The sequence below is a fragment of the Gekko japonicus genome, unplaced genomic scaffold (genome assembly GCF_001447785.1).
Source record: "Gekko japonicus isolate JY-2015 unplaced genomic scaffold, Gekko_japonicus_V1.1 scaffold189, whole genome shotgun sequence".
In the NCBI taxonomy this organism is placed as follows: domain Eukaryota; kingdom Metazoa; phylum Chordata; class Lepidosauria; order Squamata; family Gekkonidae; genus Gekko; species Gekko japonicus.
The window spans coordinates 854,002-876,622 of NW_015163608.1; the positions used below are offsets into that span (position 1 = coordinate 854,002).

The window sequence follows — 22,621 nt, forward strand, 5'->3', positions numbered from 1 at the left end:
TATATATATATATAAATAAAGAAAATACTTTATAGTATGTAGTTTTTAAGGATTCCAACCACTTTGAAGGTAAAAGAATCCTGGTGGGAAAACTAATTGGAATGCTGATTAATTGCACCCTGCAGGGAACTCTTCCAACTGCAAAAGGGTGTTAGCTGGGTTGGAAGCGACTCGTCTGTTTCTAGCTCTCAAGTTGTTTTTGCTATTGTTCTATGAAGGAAACATGGATTTCCTAATAGTTTATTTTCTACCACCACTGCAGTTTCTCACAGACTGCCATTCTTGTGGTGTTAGATTTTGAAGAAGAAAAAAAAGCTCTCAGAAAACACCAATGATATCTATCTATAATTAAGCACAGTTATTTGCTCCAGAGAAGTCCAGGAGAAGTGAGTAAGGGAGGGAGTGTGCATCCCCAAGATTAGCTTCCATTATCAGAACATTCTGTAATCGAAGATTCATAGTCATTCTGTCTCTCATGCTGTAGCTGGCCACCAGCATTTTAAAATTCCTGTAATTGACAACTTGGCTATTACGGCTCTCGAGATAACAATGGAGCCACATATTTTGAACTGTGGAGCACTTTAAAGGAGCTTGGCACAGAGTAGGCATGTTCCATTCTTCACCCACAGGCACTCTCACATAATTGCACAGCAGCAGGAAGCCTGTTTTACCACATGCTTAGTGTAATGTTTAATCCAGCTTTAAGTATGCTACAGTGGTTCCAAATTCATCTTGACCACAAATGCACATCTCGTAAAGGTGTAGCACATTAGATCTTTCTACAATGTTTTCCTAAAAATAACTCTTTTACTATTCTACTTTTCCTGCTTCCTGGCCAATTTCATTCCTGCTGAGAACAGTCAGAGAAAACTCCCAAGTAAAAGTATAGCTGTTTCTTCTGCCTCTGAGATACATTTTAAACTTGCCCTAACTACAGCTACAAAATGGTCTAGCTGTAGAAAAAAAGAGAGACTAGAATCTCTATTTTCCAGGACAGCAGATACAGAGAGAGTCTGTACTTCTGTGTACAGAATTTTGTTTTTGTCCAGACTTTAAACTATTGGGGCTTGCAAGTGCACAATGGGGGCCCATGCTACTACAAGGCTGCTAGCATCCAGCTACAACTATTCAGTTCTCTGGAGGTGGCAATACCAACTATTGTTTTGCTACTGTGGCTCAGGACACTGAGATTTTGATAGCGCTACAGGACAGAGTGGTTCTCCAGCATTTATAACTCAGGGAGCAAATTCTACCAGCATTATTGTTTTCATGTCAGTTCTGCTTCGTCAGTGTAATTTAACTTAGTCTCTGGGTTAGCATTTAGTGGTCCAGTTTAATATTCTTTAACTGTTTTTGCACTATGCTGTTACGTGTTTGGAAATGTTGAGGTACAGCGAGGTACAAGCTAAAGTAAATCTAATCAGCATGGTTTTTTTTTCTTTTTTTCTTTTCTGGATCTTGTAATGACTAAAATTGTGCTGAATGTTGAACCACGGCACATGCCGCATTGGTCCACAGTACATTCTTCAGCAGTGAACAAATGGATTGTAGAAAATGATGACATGACAATAATTGTTGTGTTTGTTTTGTACACTCATCCAGGTCCTGTAACTAAAGAACAATATTTGCAAATAAGGTTGCATGTTGAATCTTAAGCTTGCCACAAAAGCAGGTTCAGTGTATATAGTTGATGAATCTTGTGCCAATTTTCTCCTCTCTTTACAATCTAGGGTCTGTCATGAGAATGGATGAATGGTGTGCTGCATTATGTTCCTCTTGCAAAGCCTTTGTCATGAGATTTCAAATTCTGAATGCAGCATGCAGTGCTGTTATCATTCTTGTGACAAAAATTGCATTCGGGAAGTGGCACAAAATCAAAACATTTCTCTGAGGAGGACTGAAGGGAGGAAATACAAAAAGAGAATAAAACAGAAGTTTGTTCTCATTGCTGTCAGAATGGTAGATAGAAAACTAATGATAATACAGGTCGTTACTATTATTCCAGCTCTGTTTAAACATGTTTTCTGGTGGTGCTTCAGGGAATTTGAAGCCAGATCTTGTGATTTATTTAAAAAAACGAACACCTGTAATGTAATTCCAAGTGTGTGTAAGCTTTTCAAGTATTTTGGAAGCAGAAAGACTGAAATTGGACACGGAGGGGTAAATTTTCAAAGTATTGCATGGGTGATAGGCGCACAAATCCCATTACTGCTAATGGGATTTGTGGGCGTATCTGTCTTGCATTGCTTTGAAAATTCATTCCATTCCATTCACGCAGTGCAGGCCTGGGAAAGAAAAATCACTGACTCAGTTTTGAAAGAGGTTTTTGTACTTATTTTCCCCAACCATCTTCTACATATAAGCACACTTCAAATCATCAGATGACTTTTATTCCTATGGTCTGTCTCTTTTTATGGTCTCTAGGGACAGGGATTAAAAAGGAAGCAATAGATAAATTGCAAAGGGACCTGGACTCTCCCATTTCTTTACTAGTGATGGTTATATATTTCATCCTTCAACAATGTCTATGCTGACAGTCATATTCTCTCTCTCTCTCTCTCTCTCTCTCTCTCTCTCACACACACACACACACACACACACACACACACACACACACACACTAGCTGTCTTCACCTAATGATAGAAGTACTGGTGGATGGGCAGCAGACAAATGGAAGGTATCTTCCTTCCTTTTCTCTGCTCAACATAGTTAATATTATTATTAGTTCTGTGAATACTTACATGTTTCCGTCTGTGGCCGAACCATATGGTTCTGTTCTGTCCCCCAAAATGAATGGTCAAACTGTTATTGAGTTAACTGTGACTCAGAAAAGCTATATTTTACAAAATGACCACATGCACATTCATAGTTCTTCTTCGTGGTCTCTGTGCATCACGCCTCTGGGATATAGTGCTCCTGCGCTGACCCCTATCGGTATCATGGAAAGCAAAAGGGATTTTCGCACCCGCGCTCCAGTCATGTGCCAGGCTCCACTGCGCATGACTAGGGGAGGGGCACGACGATCCCACCAGTCGGTAAAACTTTGGGCCTTCGGATCTCTTCAACCTTTTTCTCAGATTATTAGTTAGTTAGGAAAGTAGTTTTTTTGTAGTTAGTTTGGACTTAAAATCTCTGCTTTGGCAGATCTCCTCTGCCCCCCCCCCGGCCTGTGGCCAAACGGTGGGGTTTCTTCAAGCAGTGCTGGAAGTGCAGTAGTAAAATCCCCCCCCCGACGGACACTCCCTTTGCCTTCTGTGCCTGGGGGAATCGCACTGAGTAGACTCCTGTGTCCACTGCTCAAAATACTCCAAACAAACCAGGAAGAATCAGGTGGCTAGACTCCGCGTGGCATTGTTGGAGCTAGCTCTTTCACCGATGGCTTTGTCACAAGATACATCAGGGCACGCTTCGATGTCGACTCCTGCATCGGGATCGATGGATGCGCTGTCTCCAGCATTGGCCCATGTCAACGCCAACAAATCAGTGCCTAAACACCCGATCCCGGCACCCCAGTCCGACGCCCATACTCCCTCCAAAAAACACAAGGGGGACAAGGGCGATCAGCCTATCAAGCATAAAAAGTACAAAAAGGGCTCCCCCACCAAGACTCCCATCGACCCCTTGCTGGGCTGCGGGAACAATGTCCGCAGGAGCCACTTCGCTTGATTTTTCTGGCCGTGGGCAGCCACTGGGTGCACCTGATTCACCTTCACTATGCCCCATCCAGTCCACAGATTCTGAGCAAGACCAGGTCCCCCACTCCGCCAGTGTCGAAAGCCTACACTCGGAACATGGAACAGGCACCTCTGTATACCCTTCTCCGCATGGACCCGACGATCAGGATCGACCTGCAGGATCTTTCCACCCCCCTCCTCCCACTTGGGACCAATGCCAGTGGCAGTATCTGTACAGGGCCTATCCATTTCTGGGACACAGGCCATGGTTCCCCCAATGTCCACCAACGGAATGGGATTGCCAGTTTTCTTTATCCTGTCTCTCTCAGTATCAGGACCCTCCCCCAAAGCCAGAGTTCTTCAGACCACAACCATCACAGCCGATAGCCAAGCGACATAATCCTCCATTGTTGATATCGACACCAATTCTCCAAATGTCGTTTTCTGAACCCTCCGATCGTTCCGACTCTTTTGAATCATCACAGTCTGGTGATGAGAACCCACTTCCTCCAATGGAACCCTCTCCACCGCAACAAGTAGGGGATGATCTCCTGATATCCCCTTCTAAACATCTTAAGTTTTACGGGGACTTCGTTAAGCGAATGGCCAGTACACTAGCCCTGTCAACTGTCCAGCCACCTCCAACATTTACAGATTCAGTTTTTGACATCGTCCAGATGGACACCTCGACAGCCGTCGCTCTCCCCATAACCTCGGTCCTCTTGCAACTGGCTAAGGCTCCCTGGTTGCATCCTTCTTCCATTCCTATTTCCAGCAAGTGGGTGGATCATATGTATCAGGTACAAGAGACGGGTGCTGAATTTCTGTTCATCCACCCTAAGCCAAACTCCGTGATTGTGACTTCTTCAGCCAAAGGCAAGCCCAGCCATTCCACACCCTCTGACAAGGAGGGTAGGAAGTTAGACTCCTTTGGTAGAAAATTCTACTCCGCGGGAGCATTGGGCATCAAAACCTCCAATTATACTGCCTGTATGGGACAATATCATTATGTCCTATGCACTGTTCCCTCTAAGCTGAGTTGGTGTGAGCTAGCTCACAGTTTTTTAGCCTCCGGCTCACACATTTCTGTCTTCGCTCAGGAAGAGTGGCTCCAGAGCTAACTCATTGATGCAGTAGCCAAATTTCTTGCTCACCACTTTAATGCCAGCAGCTCACAAAGTAGAATATTTGCTCACAAGACCCCACAGCTTAGAGGGAACATTGGACTCCTATGGGAACAGATGCCAGAATTTATTGCTGCTCTCCTGGACGACCTCAACTGCCAAGCCAGGCAAATCAAGAAGGAGGGCATGCTCTTGGCAAAGCACCAACTCAATGCCTCCAAGCACATGCTGGATGTTGCAGCCAAGACCCTCACCTCGTCTATCGCCTTTTGGTGCCATGCTTGACTACGATCCACGGCACTGCAACAGGACACCAAGGCTATCATACAGGACCTCCCCTTCGAAGGTGATGGACTCTTTAGCTCTACTACTGATACGGTGTTGCAAGAGCTCGATAAGAGCATCAAAACGCCTCACAATTTAGGGGTCACATTGATCTTTAAGCACAGCAAAGGGAAACCTTGGAATAAGCAGTGTTCTCGCAGACCCTAATCAAAATCCTCACCTGAGTTACAATGACAAAGATCCCCAAGCAGCTCTTTGCGCCCTTATGGGGGGAAATCTAAGTCCTCGTCTGCCTCACAATCTAGAGCAAAGGCTCCAAAGGTTCCTAAGCAGAATCTTTGACTTCAACTTTTTTCCAGTGTCCCCCACTCGCCTGTTTACCTACTTACCCACTTGGCAGCAAATAACGTCAGACCAATGGGTCCTCTCGATCATCAAGGAGGGATACCTTATAGAGATTTTTATCAGATCCCTATGGCTGCCAATTTCGTAGTCACCCCATCCTCAGACACGCTCTTAATAGAGATCCAGAACCTCCTCCAAAAAGATGCCATAGAACCGGTTCCTGTAGCCCAGCACCAAACAGGTTTTTATTCACGTTATTTCACGGTCCCAAAGAAGGACGGAGGAAAGATACTGGTCCTATTATGGACCTCAGAAACCTAAACCACTTAATCACCTACAAGAAATTCAGGATGAGAACTTTGCAAAACATCCTCCCACTCCTAAACTGGGGAGTATGGATGGTGACTCTGGATCTCCAAGATGCGTATTTCCACGTGTCCATTCATCGAACCCACAGGATTTCTGCGGTTCGCAGTAGGAGACAGGCATTTCCAGTACAAAGCCCTTCCTTTTGGTTTTTCCACGGCACCCCGAGTCTTCACGAAGGTGATGGTGGTCATCATAGCATACCTTCGATTAAAGGGCATCCAAATATTCCCGTATTTGGTTGTTGGTGGCAGATTCCGAGACCTCCCTGCTCGGCCACATCAACTTAACCTTGACTACCCTAAAAACCTTGGGTCTCAAGGTAAATGTCAGAAAATCGATGTTACTTCCCTCCACATGAGTGCAGTTTATAGGAGCGATCCTGGACTCCACTGTATGCAAAGCGTTTTTTCCTCCCCAAGGGGCAAGGGACATTGTCTGTCTCATAGATCTCTTCTGTCAGAGGTGAGATGCCTCTGCGAGGCAAACCCAGTGATTATTGGGGCTAATGGAGGCCACCACTACAGTAATTGTCTTTGCCATACTTTGGATGCAGCCACTGCAACTGTGGTTTGTTCGGAAATTCCATCCACAACAACAACCTCAATCTCAAAGCTTCATCCTTTAGTATTAGCTTCACTACTCTGGTGGAGAAGTCTGCAGAATCTCCTAGAGGGAGCCATGTTCCATCCTCCAACCCCAACACTGACCACAGATGCATCCCTCTGGGGTTGGGGTGTGCATCTCAAGGGAATTTGTGTAGAGGCTCGATGGGAACCTCATGTAGCCTACCACCACATCAATTTCCTGGAATTGCTGGCTATCCAGTATGCACTCAGATCTTTCCATCACATAGTGACCCAACAGGTGATTGCTGTTCTCACCGACAACACCACAGCCCTATGCTATATCAGTCATCAGGTAGGCAGGGGACTTTGTCAACTGGCCCTAAAAAACTGGGACGAATGCCAGTCATGGGACACCTTCCTAATAGCCACCCATCTGTCAGGGGCTCTGAACATACAGGGGGATTTGCTGAGCAGAGGAGAGGTACTAATTTCCAGTATTTAAAGTATTCCTCCTCCCCCAGCACTCCAAGAAATATATTTTGCCTGCTATCTCCCTCCCTCTGTAACAGAAGCAGAATGAATGCTTGGACTGCTGACGCCCTTCTTAGCATGAACCTGTTGTCTCTGGAAGAAGCTATTAGAATGGTCTCTGTATACTGCCCAACTCAGATCTTCCACCTATATTCCATATGGTGGTAACCATGGACATCTCTGCCTTAATCATTCCTCCCCCACTCAACAAGAACATCCCTTTCAATAAATGAAAAAACTATGCTGAAATTCCCCTCTGTATAGAAGTACATTTTAAAGCAAACAATAAATGTGAACCTACAGTGTGTCATAGTATGCAATGTATTTATTTTACACACAGCACTAATGAATAGGTGTTACCACTTCAAACTGGTGTTGTCAGTGAGACAGAAAGGGTACAAATGTCAGCAAGTAAATATTCATGAAAATGTCTAATTTTAACATGAGTAACAAGCAGACACTTATTTAATATTTACCAGTTCAACACGAGGGGGCTCTGGGAAATTTTTTGTTGTAATTTCACTTCTGGGATTCAGGAGGGACACCTTTACCATGTATTTTTGAGGCAGGACAGTATTGATACGGGATTCAAATCCGTGTGTGTGTGTTTCAGGTTCTGGAATTTTGAGACTGTTATTTTCAATGGGGAATTTATTCAAGGGTTTGGTGCAACTGTTTTTAAAGATAATGGCATCAAATCTGTGTAGAACATAGTCCTCCCTCTTATCTAAAAACCAAATGAGTTTCAAGTGGAATGGACAAAGGGGTTCAGCTTGACAGACCGCTGAAGTAGGTGCCCTTTGGTGCACTTCTCTCCACTATTTCCTATGTGGACGGAAATGGTGGCAACCCTACAGAAGAATGGCAACTGCCGGTATTTTTAAAAAAATCTTGGCTGCTTCTGGTTTCTTTATGTACTCATACAATGACATTAATTTTTTTAACCTTTCCTCCGAGTACTCTGCATTTGCATCTTTCCTTGTCTTTGCAGAAAACCAACCTCCCTGCCCTGTCACTGCAAACTTTGAAAATAGTTCATGTTTTGGAATATATACACTATTAGAAGCATGTTTTCATGCTGGGCATCAACTGTAGAAGTACCTTATACCACTACTGTTAAAGGCTTTCCTGGTGGGTGGGGTATCTCATTCCTTTGAAAAGGCCATCCAGCTCAGAGCAGCAGCTGCGGGCTGTAAAATTTCCATTTTTGGAGCTTGTCTCCTATGTTGATTGGCTGGGAGCACTCCTGATCTTTTGCAAGGATCCAGTGCCATTATTCAGGAAAATCAAAGAAAAACTGCTGCTGATGATGATGACAGTAAGCACTTGAATGCATGCACACACACACACACACACACAAAATCCCCTAAATTTGGAGGGGGGTAGTTTGTCGTAATGCCCAAGAATCCCAGATTTGTGTTTACTGTTCCTGAAATCACAGTAACAACCTGAAACAGCAATTTTCTTGTATATTTTCAGCTTGCAAATTTCAGGATGCATACCCTTAGTTCAACATGTTTCACCAAAATATGAATCTAGATGGTGATGTACACACACAGCAACAACAGCTATACAGTCTGGCTCCTTGCATGTTTACATAGAAGTAAATCCTATTGAGTTCAATGGGGCTTACTCCCAATTAAGATTATATATGAATGCAGCCCCAGTCTCAGAAAATATAATTAGGGAACAGCTGTTGCATTGCCTTTTGTAGCACTTCGTAAAACAACACATTTCCAGTGTCTCATTCCTATTATTGAGACACACAAATTTAGCACCTTCCTAGCATTAGATTACCTAAACCAGTCTCTCTATGTGACTATGAGCTAATTTTACCAGAGTTACATGAAATTATACCCTTTAAGGACATCTAAAGACTATCATTGGTTCCATCTAAACTTGCCATTATGTTCCTCTTCAGTTCCCATAACTGGAGTTGGCCCCAAGCCATTTGTTAACTGTGTGTAGACTATGTCTTCAGTAACAGGAATGAGAAGCAGCATCTAAAGAGATCTGATTGGGATTTACAGGTTAGTGACAAGACAAATTTGATTGGTAAGGCCCCAGAGTCCCAGAGCTTGCTTTAACCACTCATACCATCCCTCCGTTTGAATAACAAAAATGTGTGAGAAATTACAGTATTCTCTAGCAACCTTATCATCCCTAATATTTCATTAAAAACATTTAATTAAAAATAGGAAATATTTTAGTCTTTTTGTTTTTACATTACATTATTGGAAATAATAGTGTTATACTGACAAATATAGCCCTCTGTTTGAATAACAAAAATGTGTGAGAAATTACAGTATTCTCTAACAACCTTACCATCCCTAATATTTCATTAAAACATTTAATTAAAAATAGGAAATATTTTAGAGTCTTTTTGTTTTTACATTACATTATTGGAAATAATAGTGTTATACTGACAAATATTAAAAGGACATGGCATCAAGAAGTCTATATCTTAACTTTTTGTTTTGCACTGCTGGGTTGATTTCAACTTTGTGGAAGAACAAGTTTAAAAAGGAAGAGGGAAAGAAGAAACAATTAAAGGCTGCTCCTTCAGTGATCCTTCCCTCAATGTTCCCTACAATCATATGAAGCTATTAATTTAATCAGTTAACAAACAAACAGGAGATCTTAATCAAGGATTTCCTGCATCGTGTCTACTTTGACCTGTAATAGAACAATGAAGACAGCTCAGTTAGCAAATGGTTAAATATATCAACTTACTCTGTGGTAAACTGCTATTCATTTATAATACCTTTTTCTTCCTTTGGGATCCTAATTCTCACTTGCAAAGGAGATCTCTTTGAACCTCTGCAGTTGTATGAAATACATTTCATTATAAAGATCTATTTCCTGTTCAATACCCAGCTTTAACTAAGTTGTCATCTTATATTTAATATAAAAAGTGGATATTTTCTGCTCTTGCTCTGTATTGACAATGCTGATCCTTAAAAAAACTTCAGCTCTTGGTAACCCTCTCTGTAAACACAATATGTAGCTGGGTGTCATGTTTACACAAGCAGATGACGATGTCACTCCACATATAACGTCTAATACTTATTGATTGGCTTTTTATCCGTTATCAGACACTTTTGTGTGAGAACAGTTTAGTGATGCTCCACAATGCTGCAATGACCTTAGTACATGAAGGACATGATATCTTGTTTCTGGAGCATCTCCCTTTATTATTTTTTTAGGCGTCTTTGCTGTTGCATGGCTTTTTAACATATGAATTGAGATTTAGTCCAGCTGGGCTCATTTTTCCTATTTGCTCTTCTCCTAAGCATGTAAGTGATTGTTTTCGTGGGAAACCTTTGGATCTGTTTATCCAAATGCTGCTGTAGAATTCTTTGCAGTAGTATTTTATCAATTTAATACTCATAACATTTAAAATGACTGGTTGCCTTAAGCAGAATTGAGCATAACTTTGTAAGGCCAGGGCCTGTTTCCCTATATGGCTGCTCTGTTGGCCCTGTATCCTAACCTCTGTGACCCTGCTATTCCATTTCCCTGCCTCTCTTGTGGAGGGACTGTCAATAGTGATGAATTGTGCATTCCTTCTGAAATGTAGGCCTAACTACCATTAGGGACTAGGTCTACCAAATTCATTTCACTTGTGACCTCTGCCACATTTGAACCTGAATCTCCAGAGAAAAATAGTTTCAAAAATTAACCCACTGTGTTCTCTCTATAGTTCTGGCATGTGAATTCAATAAAACCATTTAGTGTTTAACACAGATTAGCAGTGAAGTGGTCAAGCATAAACTGCTCTTGTGAAGTGTACTGCCTCTCAGCTCAGTAACTGGGCTTGCATATTAGCAAAGTAAAGGACATTTATTATTTCCATAGGGGTGATTATGCTAACTTTTCAGATATATCTGAACAGATAGGAGAAAGTATAAGACTACATCTGTCTCCTTGATGTAAGATTCCCCTAACAAGAAATGTTCAAATATAGTCCTCAGGGATGCCAGATCATAACTTGGACTATGTCCTATTATTGATCCAGTGACTGGCAGGCACAGCTTCTCTGGCTCATTCCTTTCCTAGCCTTGTTGTCTGCCTACCTCATTCATCTGCTCTATGGTATATTGAGAGTCCTGCTGATGGAATGGGGAAAAGAACTGGTCAGGAAAGAAATGGGCAGCAAAAGCCATGGCTGCATTATCTTCTGCTGCACAAGATACTTTTAAAGTATATGTGCTCATTTGGGTTGCAACCTGGCAAATATATTGTTACCCAAAGATGCACTCTCCAACTAGTTTGGGGTAATTAGCATAGGAAGACTGTGTGAGAGGGGGAACCCGGAAACGATAAACCAATGTTTATGGGGATTGTCCCTGTGAGAACTTTCAAATAAACAGGTGATTTGTTCAAATTAAAGAGTATTTTAACAAAGAAAATGAGACAAAGGTTCATTCAGGAAAACACACAACATTCAAGAGCTAACTAGAAAGGCCGGGAGGAGCGGGGAATAATATTTTAGGGATCGAGTGATATTTAACAGGTCTAGAGAGGTCTGCAGAAGCAGCTGATCTGGAGAGAAACAACCAGCATTTTGTTCCGTGAAGGAGAGAAAGAGAAGTCCACAAGTGGGGGTCTTTGTGGTCAATACCAAGAACACACAAGACAATGAGTGGGTTTTCAGGGGCAATCCTTATAGGAAAACTGTGCCCTGAATCTGTGGAAAGGTGTGTGTCCTTTCTGGTGGGAAATGTTTAGAGAACAATTGTGATTATTGCTTTACCAGGGTGAAACAAAGGTTTGGGCTGTAGCTTGATTGCCAGTTTGATGTAGTGGTTAAGTGCACAGACTCTAATCTGGGAGAACTGGGTTTGATTCCCTTCTCCTCCACTTGCAACTGCTGGATGACCTTGGGTAAGCCATAGTTCTGTCAGGGCTGTTCTCTCAAGGACAGTTCTGGAAAGAGCTCTCTCAGCCCCGCCTACCTCACAGGGTGTCTGTTGTGGGGAGGGAAAGGGAAAGGAGTTTGTAAGCCGCTCTGAGACTCAAGTGAAGGGCGGAGTATAAATCCAATCTCTTCTCTTCTTCTTCTAATGGCCCTGTTGATGGCCCAGGAAGGCTTGACTGGACAGGTGACACTGAGATAAAGTGATTAAGTTGTGTGAAGAGGAAAAAATGATCTCACATATGCAAAAGAGGGTTTGAGAGTCATTGCTTGCTTGAGTTGCTAATGAAGTTTTCCGGAGTGGTAGAAGAAGGAGGAGGAGGAGGAGGTTGGATTTATATCCCGCCCTTCACTACCCGAAGGAGTCTCACAGCATCTTACAATCCCTTTCCCTTCCCCTCCCCACAACAGACACCCTGTGAAGTAGGTGGGGCTGAGAGAGCTTTCTCGAGCACTGCCCTTGAGAGAACAACTTTAGAAGAATTTATGACTGACCAGCAGCTGCGTGTGGAGGAGTGGGGAATCAAACCTAGTTCTCCCAGTTTAGAGTCTGCATTCTTAACCATTACACCAACCTGGCTCCTGAGTAAACCATTTGTTTAAGTTATGCATACCTTTAGGGCGAGGGAAAGACATCTGTTCTGATCACCTCCTGATCTAATCTCCCTTATAAATAAAAGCCAAATAGTGGTGGCACTTCTCTAGAACATTCCACACGCTCCAAAATCAGTTCGCTCTCTGATCTGTCATTCAGAGGGTCTCCCTATCCACTGGCTGCTTTGCCTGAGTCCTGCCTCCAACATTCTAAACATTTTGCTAATCCTCTTCCCCCCCCATAGCCAGTCAGAACACAGAGGTTATTTGCATATGCAGCCTCATTGGCCTCTGCCTCGGAACTCAGAGGTTGTTTCCATATGCGACTTGATTGGCTTTTGCCTCTAACATTCTAAACAGTTTGCTGTTCTGAGGAAAAATGTGTCCAATCTCCAGGTGAGGGCTGGAGATCACTCAGAATTACAACTGCTTTCCAGATGGCAGAGATCAGTTCCCCTGGAGAAAATGGTGGGCTCTGTATCCTTATATGCTGCTGAGGTGCCCCCTGTATGACAGCCAATGTGACGTAGCAGTCAGGGCTTTAGAGCACAGGAGAGGCTGCAGGTGTGTGGGGGGTGGAAAGCTGAAGAGTGAGGGGGAAATAAAGGTAGATTGATGGTTGGCTGGGAAGGAGATATGGTTGCCAACTCCAGGTGGGAAATTCCTGGAGATGTGAGGGATGGAGCCTGGTGAGGGTGAGGCTTCAGGAGGCATGGGACCTCGGACAGGTACAAAGCCATAGACTCCACCCTCCAAACCAACTATTTCCTTCTAGGGAACCATCGTTGCCAATGTCTAGGTGAGGGCTGGAGATCACTCAAAATCACAACTGTTCTTTAGGTAGCAGAGATCAGTTCCTCTGAAGAAAATGGTGGACTCAGTGTCATTATACCCTGCTGAGGTCGCCACAGCAAATTGACACTGAGTGTCCAAGGCTGGGGCACCCACCCAGAGCCTCTTTCTAGAGCTCATTGTATTTATTTCCACAACGGTCCTTTTTCCTAGTCAAAGTATATTTCTCTTGCTTGCTCAGGGAGCTATGCGACTGGCATCCATGTTCAAACAGTGTCCTGGCCTACCCAGGCCCTGAGACTGCTTGCCCCAGGCTGCCCTGAGCTTGAGGAGGGGTCTGGCTTCTAACACTATTAACAACATATGTAATCTTTCCCTGTTCATGTATCAATCATGCCTGGTAGAATATTCCTATAAAGGTTTCCAGGATAGACCAAAAGATATGGTTACCAACTTCTGTGTGAGGTCTAGAGATCTCCCAGAGTAACAACTGATCTCCAGATGACACAGATCAGTTCCCCTGGTCCAAATGCCTGCTTTGAAGATGTACTCTATGATATTATATCCTGCTGAGTTCCCGCCTCTCCTCAGACTCCACTCCCAAATCTCCAGGAATTTCCTAACCCAGAACTGGCAACCTTAAAATATCACAAGAGATATTCCACAAGATATATGAATCTCTGTATTATTATCAGTGATTGCTGACCAGTCTTTATTATGAAAGTCTCCTAAATCTATACCAACAGTCTAAGAGGCAGAAAGCAGTAGGTAAATATTTTCCTGGTAAAGAATTTTCACTGATGAGAAAAATGTCTGCAGCTGATTTCTACTGTTACACAGCTATTTGAAGACCGCTATTTGAGATCCAGCAAGAAAAAGGGTGAAAACACTATGCATCAAATGTGATATGGGTACTAAAGGACTGTGACTTTGAGGGGAAGGGGATATTTGACCTGATTTTCTGTAACATATTTATTTATTTATTTATTATTGACATTTTTATCCCGCCCTCCCCGTAGGCTCAGGGCGGCTTACGCGGCACATCGCCGAACCATATAATAAAACAATAAAAACATTAAGAATATTAAATAACATTAAATATTAAAACATCTTACACTCAAAACAGTATTTGGTGCTCCTAACTTGGGCTGAAGGCTGAGTATCCCCCTTCACCTGACAGTTGGTGGTCATAAAACATTCTTGTGTACAGTGCCCATGGAAAGCATAGCCATCTGTAAATTGTCTCCAAAAGGCCATTTAACACATCACCAAGAATCAAGTATACACTCAGCTGCAATGAGGCTCAGCTTCCTCTTGAGTGTATCTTTGTGATAAATGCAAGTGTATGCAAATATATTTGTCACATTCACATGCTTGCTTCTTAGGTATGTGTTGGTCTTTTCACAAAGCAATTTGTTAAAAGCATTTGTGGTCATGGGTTTTACGGGTAGCAAAGTGCTTCTAAGAATAAGTTTAGTCAGAGACTATTGTGGGACAAAAGAAAAGAATTTATGTACCATGGGCAACAGTGTCTTTATTGATCCTCCTTCAGCTGTCTTAAAAAATTTTCTGTCCTTCAGCCCTTTTCCCACTGGTGCAATTCCCAAGCCTGTTCCAGAAAGATAACGTCTATGGAGCTAGAGATAAAAGGAAATGTTTTCTAACGATGAACAGTTAACAACTATTGGGAAACAAAAGTTATTCACAATGAGATTTAAATATACGATAATGCAAAAACAGAAAAACCCTGGGTCCATTGTGAAGTTAGATATTGATTATGCTATACTGGTGGATATCAGACTTTCAGCCTGATAATATACAAGATGCATGTTCCACATATTTCAGGGGGCATAGCACTGTAGCCTTCTTATGCCAAAATAATAAATCTTTATTTTGAAGGATATTTTGTCATGTCTAAGGTAGCAAGAAAAGATTAAGAAACTCACTTTTCTATCTCCCATTTAAAATTATATATAGCCCAATCAGATTTATGATTATAGTATAATACAGTAGTATATCAAATATAAACCATGATAAAGTTCCTTTCATTCTTTTTTTTTTTTGGCCTGAAGAAAAGTGCCCCACTTCCTGATGTGTCTTTAATTCAAGATGCTTCTTTCCCCTTACATGAGCTTCTTCTTTTTTTTTGTAATGCATGCACTTTATGTTTATTTTTTTTCTGGCTTTGTCTTGCAGCAATGCATATGCTTGGGCTAAACTGGCAGCTACAACCAGCAGATGGACACACCTTCAACAATGGGATAAGGACTGGCTTGCCAGGCTCTGATGATGTAGCAACGATGCCATCTGGAGGTAAAGGTAAGGATACAGCAGCATCTTTCGCTCTTCAAAATCTCATGTAATGCAAATTTGTCTTTCACATATTGCAACATATAGATAGAATTTTAAAATAAGTGTACTCCATTTGTACATATTAAAACTATTGTTCACAATTGGTTCCAAGGTGTTTTGTGACTTATGTCATTTGAGTGCTGCATTTTTCTGTTGTCTGTTTTTAAAGTATAGCTGCACACTTCAAAGGAATCCAGATCCTAGAATACTATTATTGAAGAAAAGTATCCTTTGAAGTTCATATCATCACAGAACTTTGTATTTACAGTGCATACTGTAGGACAGCAAAAGCTAGGTGTAAGAGGGACCTTTTTAGCAGTATGGCTATCATTCTGCCTTTAATTGGATCAATCAACCAAGAAAAGCAAGGATTAAACATACAAAATTGGCAAATCATTTTCCTAAAGCCAAGATTTTTTCCTAAGAGAATACAGAGAGACTTTTGTTTATTACATGTATGCCAAGCACTTTCAAGTATATATGCATGTGGTAGATTTTTATCATGCTAAGAATCTTCATTATCTATTGATTTTGGTTGCACTGTTGGTAACCGCAAGAGGGAAGGCAGCATGGTATAGCCCAGTATTATCAGATCTTGAAAGCTAAGCAGGGTCAGTACTCAGATGGGAGATCACCAAGGAAGACACTGCAGAGGAAGGAAATGGCAAACCACCTCTGTTTCTCACTTGCCTTGAAAGCCCCTTGCTGGAGTCGCCATAAGTCAATTGCAACTTGATGGCCCATGTATCTATATGTAAATAACAGTATGAATTCAGCATCATGTATAGGACTGCCAATTTTTCTTTTACCAACTGGTCTCTGTAGTTGTTCTTTGACAGTGGTTTGATTTTCAGACAGTAACATTTTATCTCACAGTTTTGAGAAGCTTCACTTGCTAATCGAGGCACAAGAGGTAGCTTGGCAGTATCTTTTCTGGACAGCTGGCAACTCTAACAATAAAAAATTAGTCCTCTAAAGCACAAAGTAGCCTCAATTATTTTCCATTTTTTGCTTTGTTTCTGTTGTGGATTTGCTACTTTCCCCCCCTGATAGGGTCTTTGTGCCTTTATCATTTCATGACAGGCTGAAGTTCAATAAGCAAACCGTTATCTGTCATAGAGATGCAGTGATGAGAAACCCTTCATCTGTTAAGTTTCTGTCTGTCATGTGGCTCTTGAAGACACAGGAACCCTGCCAGGAAAATAATAAAATGACCACACATAACATCTACTGTCATTTTGAAAAGCAAAGGTGGATTGGAATGGAAATGGAACACACTGGAGATATTAAAGAGTTAGGAGGGAGTCTAATCATCTTTCTAAACTCTGCTCCTCATAAAACCACTGAAGAATGTTACATATGAGCCCATAGGCATCTGCTCTGTGATAGTGAAATAAAAAGAACTTCAAAGCAGTAGCAGAAATGGGCATGGGAGCAGAAAAAGTTTGAAAGGTTTGCTGCCTTTTCCTCTTCATTCACTTAATTTAAAGTTAATATTGCTAGGCCAGCAATTTTTAAGAAGGCCTCTGTCAAGCTTTTCACACACCAGCTGTTTCAGGTCTTGCCTCCCTTGGTTGGCCAGAATGACCTTTCAGAATTGACAGAGCTCAGAATGAAGCCAGCAAGAACTTAAAAAAAAACACCTCTGGCTTTCCAAAGTGAGAGATATATGTTAACCCTTGAAATATGAACAGTGACTTAATCCTGAATTATGATATTTTTTGCAGTGCAGAGCAGAAAGGTTAGCCACATGGGTGGCAATCTTCTGTGCACTTACCTTGGAGTAAGAATTATTGAACACTGAGGCATACGTCTGAATAAGCATGCATAGGAGCCAGCTGTTTAGAGAAGCTCTCTTTGTGTCAGTGTACATGTGTTGGGTGGACATTTTGGTGCTAAGGGATGGACAGAGTTTCTTCATGCAACTGAAATGCTTTGCATTTTATCCAGAGAATTATCAAACACTGAGCAGAGTTTTGTAATATGTTGAACTGCTATTAATCTGTGTGATCTCAGAAGTTTTGGCCTGGTTTGAAAAACGGTGGTAAAGCTGTAATAAACAAACAGAAAGATACGCAATAGAGGGCTAAAAATACCTAAAGAGACAACTCCAGAGGGGAGATGGGGTTGAAAAGATGAAAGCAAGTATTTTTCCAGAAACATCCAAATAATATAACTTTTATGAATCCATAGTTGACTGTCCAAAGTAATCAAATGATGACACAAAACAATTAGAACAAAATGAAATACAAGTTTATATGTGTGGGAAGAAGCAGCTAAACAACCAAGGAAGCAATCTCAAGCAGGTCTACTCAGAGGTAAGTCCCATTTTATTCAATGGGGCTTACTTCCAGGAAAATGTTTACGATTGCATCCAAATCTGTCTTTCCCAGCTAAAGATTTTCTGTGAAAAGATGCCTTAATACACATCTCCCACATATTTCTATGACCCCCCCCCCAGTGTAGACACTTTCCCAGACTTATGTTCACAAGGCTCACCTGGCCCCCAGCATCAGTTTTTTGGGAGTCATGTGGGGTTTTAGGACTTTGGGGGGATGAGGAGACAGAAAAGAGCAAGCATCTGTTCACCTTTTGTAGGATCCAACCTGATATTTCAGGTAAACAAAAATATATGCACATATATATGCATAGATGAAGCTGTGCCAGGGCAGGCAGTCCCATAGGGTCCAGCTGGCAGCTGGAAGTTGCCTGGGGCCTGAACAGAATGCCTGGGCCATGGGTGAGTGGACACTGCTGGGGGAAGGGCAGGACCAAGCTAACCCACTGCCACAGACAGAAGGGCTGATAAGGTCTTCCCAAGGAGGGAGGAGGAGTGAAAGGTATGGCAGGGCACGGCATGGTGATAGGAAACCAAGGAGAGGATGCTGGGGAACACGGACTACTTACCTGGGTGCCGACAGGTGTTGCGGGGCTGCAGAAGGTGCCTGGCAAGGCAGCTATAAAGTATCCTGGCTCAAGCACTCTGAATGAGCCAAAGATGTGGGCTGTTGAGAAGGGCCTAGGTGAAGGCAACAGCATTGCAAGTGGCAGAGGAGGAAGGGACCAGAGAGGTGGGTAGCTGGCATGAGCCCCCCACAGGTTCTTTGGGAAAACAAACTCCATTTGTCTGTGCAGCAACCACAGTGGGTTGCACTGGAGGAGTCACCCAGAGATGCTGGGGTCCTATGTGAGTTGGACTGCTGTTGAGATGGGACCAAGACAGGGCTGATGTTATGGCTGTGGTACATTGGGAAGATTACTCTTTAGAACTGTTTGAGTGGGGTGTCAGGAGAAGAACTGGGGAGAGGAATGGTGAGCTAGAGTTGTTGAGGGTGGAGCCTTGTCAAAAGGGGTCTCAGCCAATGAGGAACCGGGTAGGGCAGTGCCACAAATAAAGGCAAAGTCCTGGTCTGAGGCCATGTAACCCAAGAAAAAGTTATGATGTATTTTTCTAAAAATTTCATTATATATATTGTAAAGCCTCAAATCCTCAGTTTTCTCAGTTCCCTCCTTCAAACTATGTTGTATTTATTTACTTTGGCTATGTTCTGGATACTTAATGTTATCAGGTAGTGTACCAAGTAAATTATAACTTTGGAATACATTAGTATTCAAACAGGCAACAAACTAGAATGTGGATTTTTTTTATTATTTCTGAGTACTGGGGATGCTCATAAACTTAACAATGTTTTTATGTCCTCTTGAACCTTATATTACAATTGCTGCGAAATACAGTTAATCCTTTTACCTGTTACTGTATTATTTCTGGCTTGCAAAGGGCTTTGTCATCCTCACAGAAACTCTGTGAGGTAAGTCACCATCGTTATCATTATGCTGATGGAAAGCTGAAGGATAGTTATCAAGACCTCACTTTATTCACTAGTAAATAGCAATATCAAGCAAGGTTTTCTGGTGTATAGTCACAATCCTGGTCATATCCATCCCTAAACACAGTGCTGAATACTCTGAGGTGTCTATATCAGAGATGCCTAAAGGATTCCTTGCAGACCTGTAGCCAGGAATTTTTTCTGGGGCGGTGGTGCCAGGGGGCACTAATTAAAAGGGACAGCTGAGCTCTATCAATGACTATAGCAAGCAACCTCCTCCCCAGTGGAGAGGAGGATAAGAAGACCCTTCCCTTGGAAGTGAACAGCTCCTTCCCTGACCAATCCCTGCTTTTCTATACCTCCTCCCCAGAGTCTGGCTCAAGTTATTCATGTCTCAAAACTCCATGTTCAGTTTCCTCGCAACTGATAGCCTTTCTGCTCAGCTTTCTCTGGGCAGCTGAGCTTCTCCAATTAAATCCACCTCTCTGCAGTCTCTCATTCTGCAGCGGACTACTGGAGCACCATGCCTCCTGTGGTGACCCAACCCGCAACTGGAGGACCACGCTCGGCTGGCTGAGCTGATTGGTGGGGCACTGGCTACAGGATGAGCCAAGCAAAAAGACAGTCACCCTCCAGGTAGGCTCATGGCAGCAGCAACAGGAGGACTGAGTTTGCAAGACCAGCTCCCTTGGAGGTTAGACATCTGGGCCACTAGGGGCGGGACGAGCCAGGACAAACAACTCCATAGGCACCACGATCAGACAGGCATGGGGGAATCAGGGCCTTTCCAGGGCTGGGGAGAGGAAAAGTGAGAGCAACAGGTTGGCCCTGGCCTGTCTGAGCTGGTGGCCAAGGATGGGGCGCTTCCAGGAGGAAGACCTGGTTGATTCCTCATCCTGCCCTTACTTGGGGGTGTTGAAGATTCAATAGGGGCACCACCTGCCGCACCCCCTCACACACACTAGCTACAGGCCTTGTAAAAATAAATAGATTGGGGTGAACCTGCAGATGTTCCACAAGAAAGGCAAGGGCAATACTTTACAAAAACACCAAATCATCATCATCATCATTATCATTATTAAATTAATTTAGAGCCTGCTTTCCTGAAGACCACCTCAGAGCATGTAACATCAGTTTATAAATATACAATTAAAATTTCCAAATGTCAAATAATTCTATCATCAATAAAATACATTAAAATACATACAAATACAATATAATCAGTTTGTATAGAATCAAGATGGCATAAACTCAATATAAACGGGAAATTCTACCACTGGAGAAGGGGAATGGCCGGGGGAAACAGGGAAAGGGGAGGGGGAATGGGAGGCCATCCATTAGGTCTTACTGATTGAGACCCCTGTACTGCCCTCAATCATAGGCCCGGCAGAACAACTCAGATCTTCTTCGTGGTCTCTGTGCCTCACACCAATGGGATCTAGTGTGCCTGCGCTGGATCTGCCGGTGCCTAGCAAGCTCTCTTAAAAGGATTTTCGTGCCTAGCCCTACTGAGCATGCCCAGGAGCCCCAGTGAGCATGCCCAGAAGGGCATTCACGGACATCCCGCCAGTTCTTTCCTTACCGCCGCGTTGAACAGACCTTTCTTCGAGAGGTCTGGCCGGATCGCTGTTTTTCGTCACTTTTAGTGATCAGCTCTCGTTTTTTCCCCTCAGTTTCTCTTCTGTTTTCCTTTTTCTTCTTGTTTTTTTTTAAAAAAATGAGAGGGTTTTTTGTTTCTTTTTCATCGTCTGAGGTAAAATTACCTCAGGCGGTAAAATTACCTCAGGCCTTCGGGCCGCTGGCCCCCCCCCCACCCTCCTCGTCGTTTGGTCTTTTCCTCCTCAGTCTATGGAGAAGAAGACAAAAAAGTCGAAGAAGTGGGGATTTTTCAATCGTTGTCGTACTTGTGGAAGTAAATTCGCTCCTCCAGACGGTCATAAGTACTGTATTTTCTGTCTTGGGGAGACCCACAATCCAGACTCCTGTGAACATTGTGCGCCATTTTCAAACCAAACTCGGAAGAACAGAGCGGCTCGCTTGAGAGTGTTCCTTTTGGAGAAAGCGCTTCAACCGATGGCTGACCCCTCGGTCACTTCTTCTGTCGCCATGTCTTCCGCTACCGATGCATCGACCTTGAAGCCGTCGACGTCGAAGGCTAAGTCTGTTTCCGATACCGAGAGATCGAAACCGAAACCTAAGGTACCGAACGTTCCTTCCGCAGCTTCCACCCCTAAGAAGGCCAAGAAGTCGGACTCCTCAGTGGCGACGCAGAAGGTGGCCAAGGCGGTGAAGACTGCTAAGAAGGACTCTGTGCCAGCAGCTCCAGCCCTTCCGCCACCATCGATACCGACTGGTTCGACACCAATTGAATCGATACCGGTGAACCAGGTCGCGTCCGAGACCACGGTACTTGTGCTAGACTCTCCAGACCATCAGGTGGAGACAGCTTTGTACGATATCGACCAAATGGGACTCGTAAGTCACAAGTTGGGTGCGGAGTGTTCCCCCGGTCCATCGAGCTCGTCGGCATCGATCGCCTCGGAGCCTCCCGACATCGACGGCCGTCGGCATTGATGCTCAAGATCCAGTGCGGAGCGTCGGCCTCCCCATCTGTTGCCTGAGTCCGTCAATATCGACGCCTTTGACTGTAGAAGGGGCACGTATGCTCTTCCGTCAACTTATTCTCCGCGTCGTCCGAGGTCGAGGAGCCATTCCCCAATGTCGTGCATGCCGCCACCGATGTCTTGCGATGAAAGGCAGTACAGTTACCTGTACGGTCCGTACCACCCTCCGATGCCTTGGCTTGGCCATGCGGGATACACTGACTGGGACACATACTCCTGTCGATCTTCCCATAGGTCTCGTTCCCCGAGGCGATCTAGACCATCTGCAATGGTCTCTCGTCCTCCTCAGCCAGACACTGTTCCACTGTCGGGAACATCTACCGTCATTACGGCTGCACCAATCCAGCCGCCTGCTCCGTCTCCACATCAGCCTGCCCCGGCTGGGGACCCGGAGTCTTCAGAGCCTTCGGAATCTGGTTCTGATACCGAGCCTTCTGAAGCCCCAACGTCGCCGGATAATTCATCTCCCAATACCGACGTCTTTCAAAACCTTCCTATATCCCCATCGGATACCATGTCGTCTTACACCGACCTCATAAATCGAATGGCCCACGCGTTGGGTTTGTCAATTGTTCAGAAGGATCCTCAATCTACGGATTCCCTATACGATATCGTCCAA

At 43.5% G+C, this 22,621-nt stretch overlaps 1 protein-coding gene across 1 annotated transcript in view; it reads left to right on the forward strand.

Annotated features, from left to right (window-relative positions):
- The window catches only part of TENM2 (teneurin transmembrane protein 2), a 618,318-nt gene that overhangs the window by 307,841 nt on the left and 287,856 nt on the right, over nucleotides 1-22,621 (forward strand). Inside the window, exon 6 of the mRNA XM_015407305.1 lies at nucleotides 15,396-15,518. Coding sequence (XP_015262791.1) covers nucleotides 15,396-15,518 — 123 coding nt within the window. The remainder of the gene's footprint in view (nucleotides 1-15,395; nucleotides 15,519-22,621) is intronic.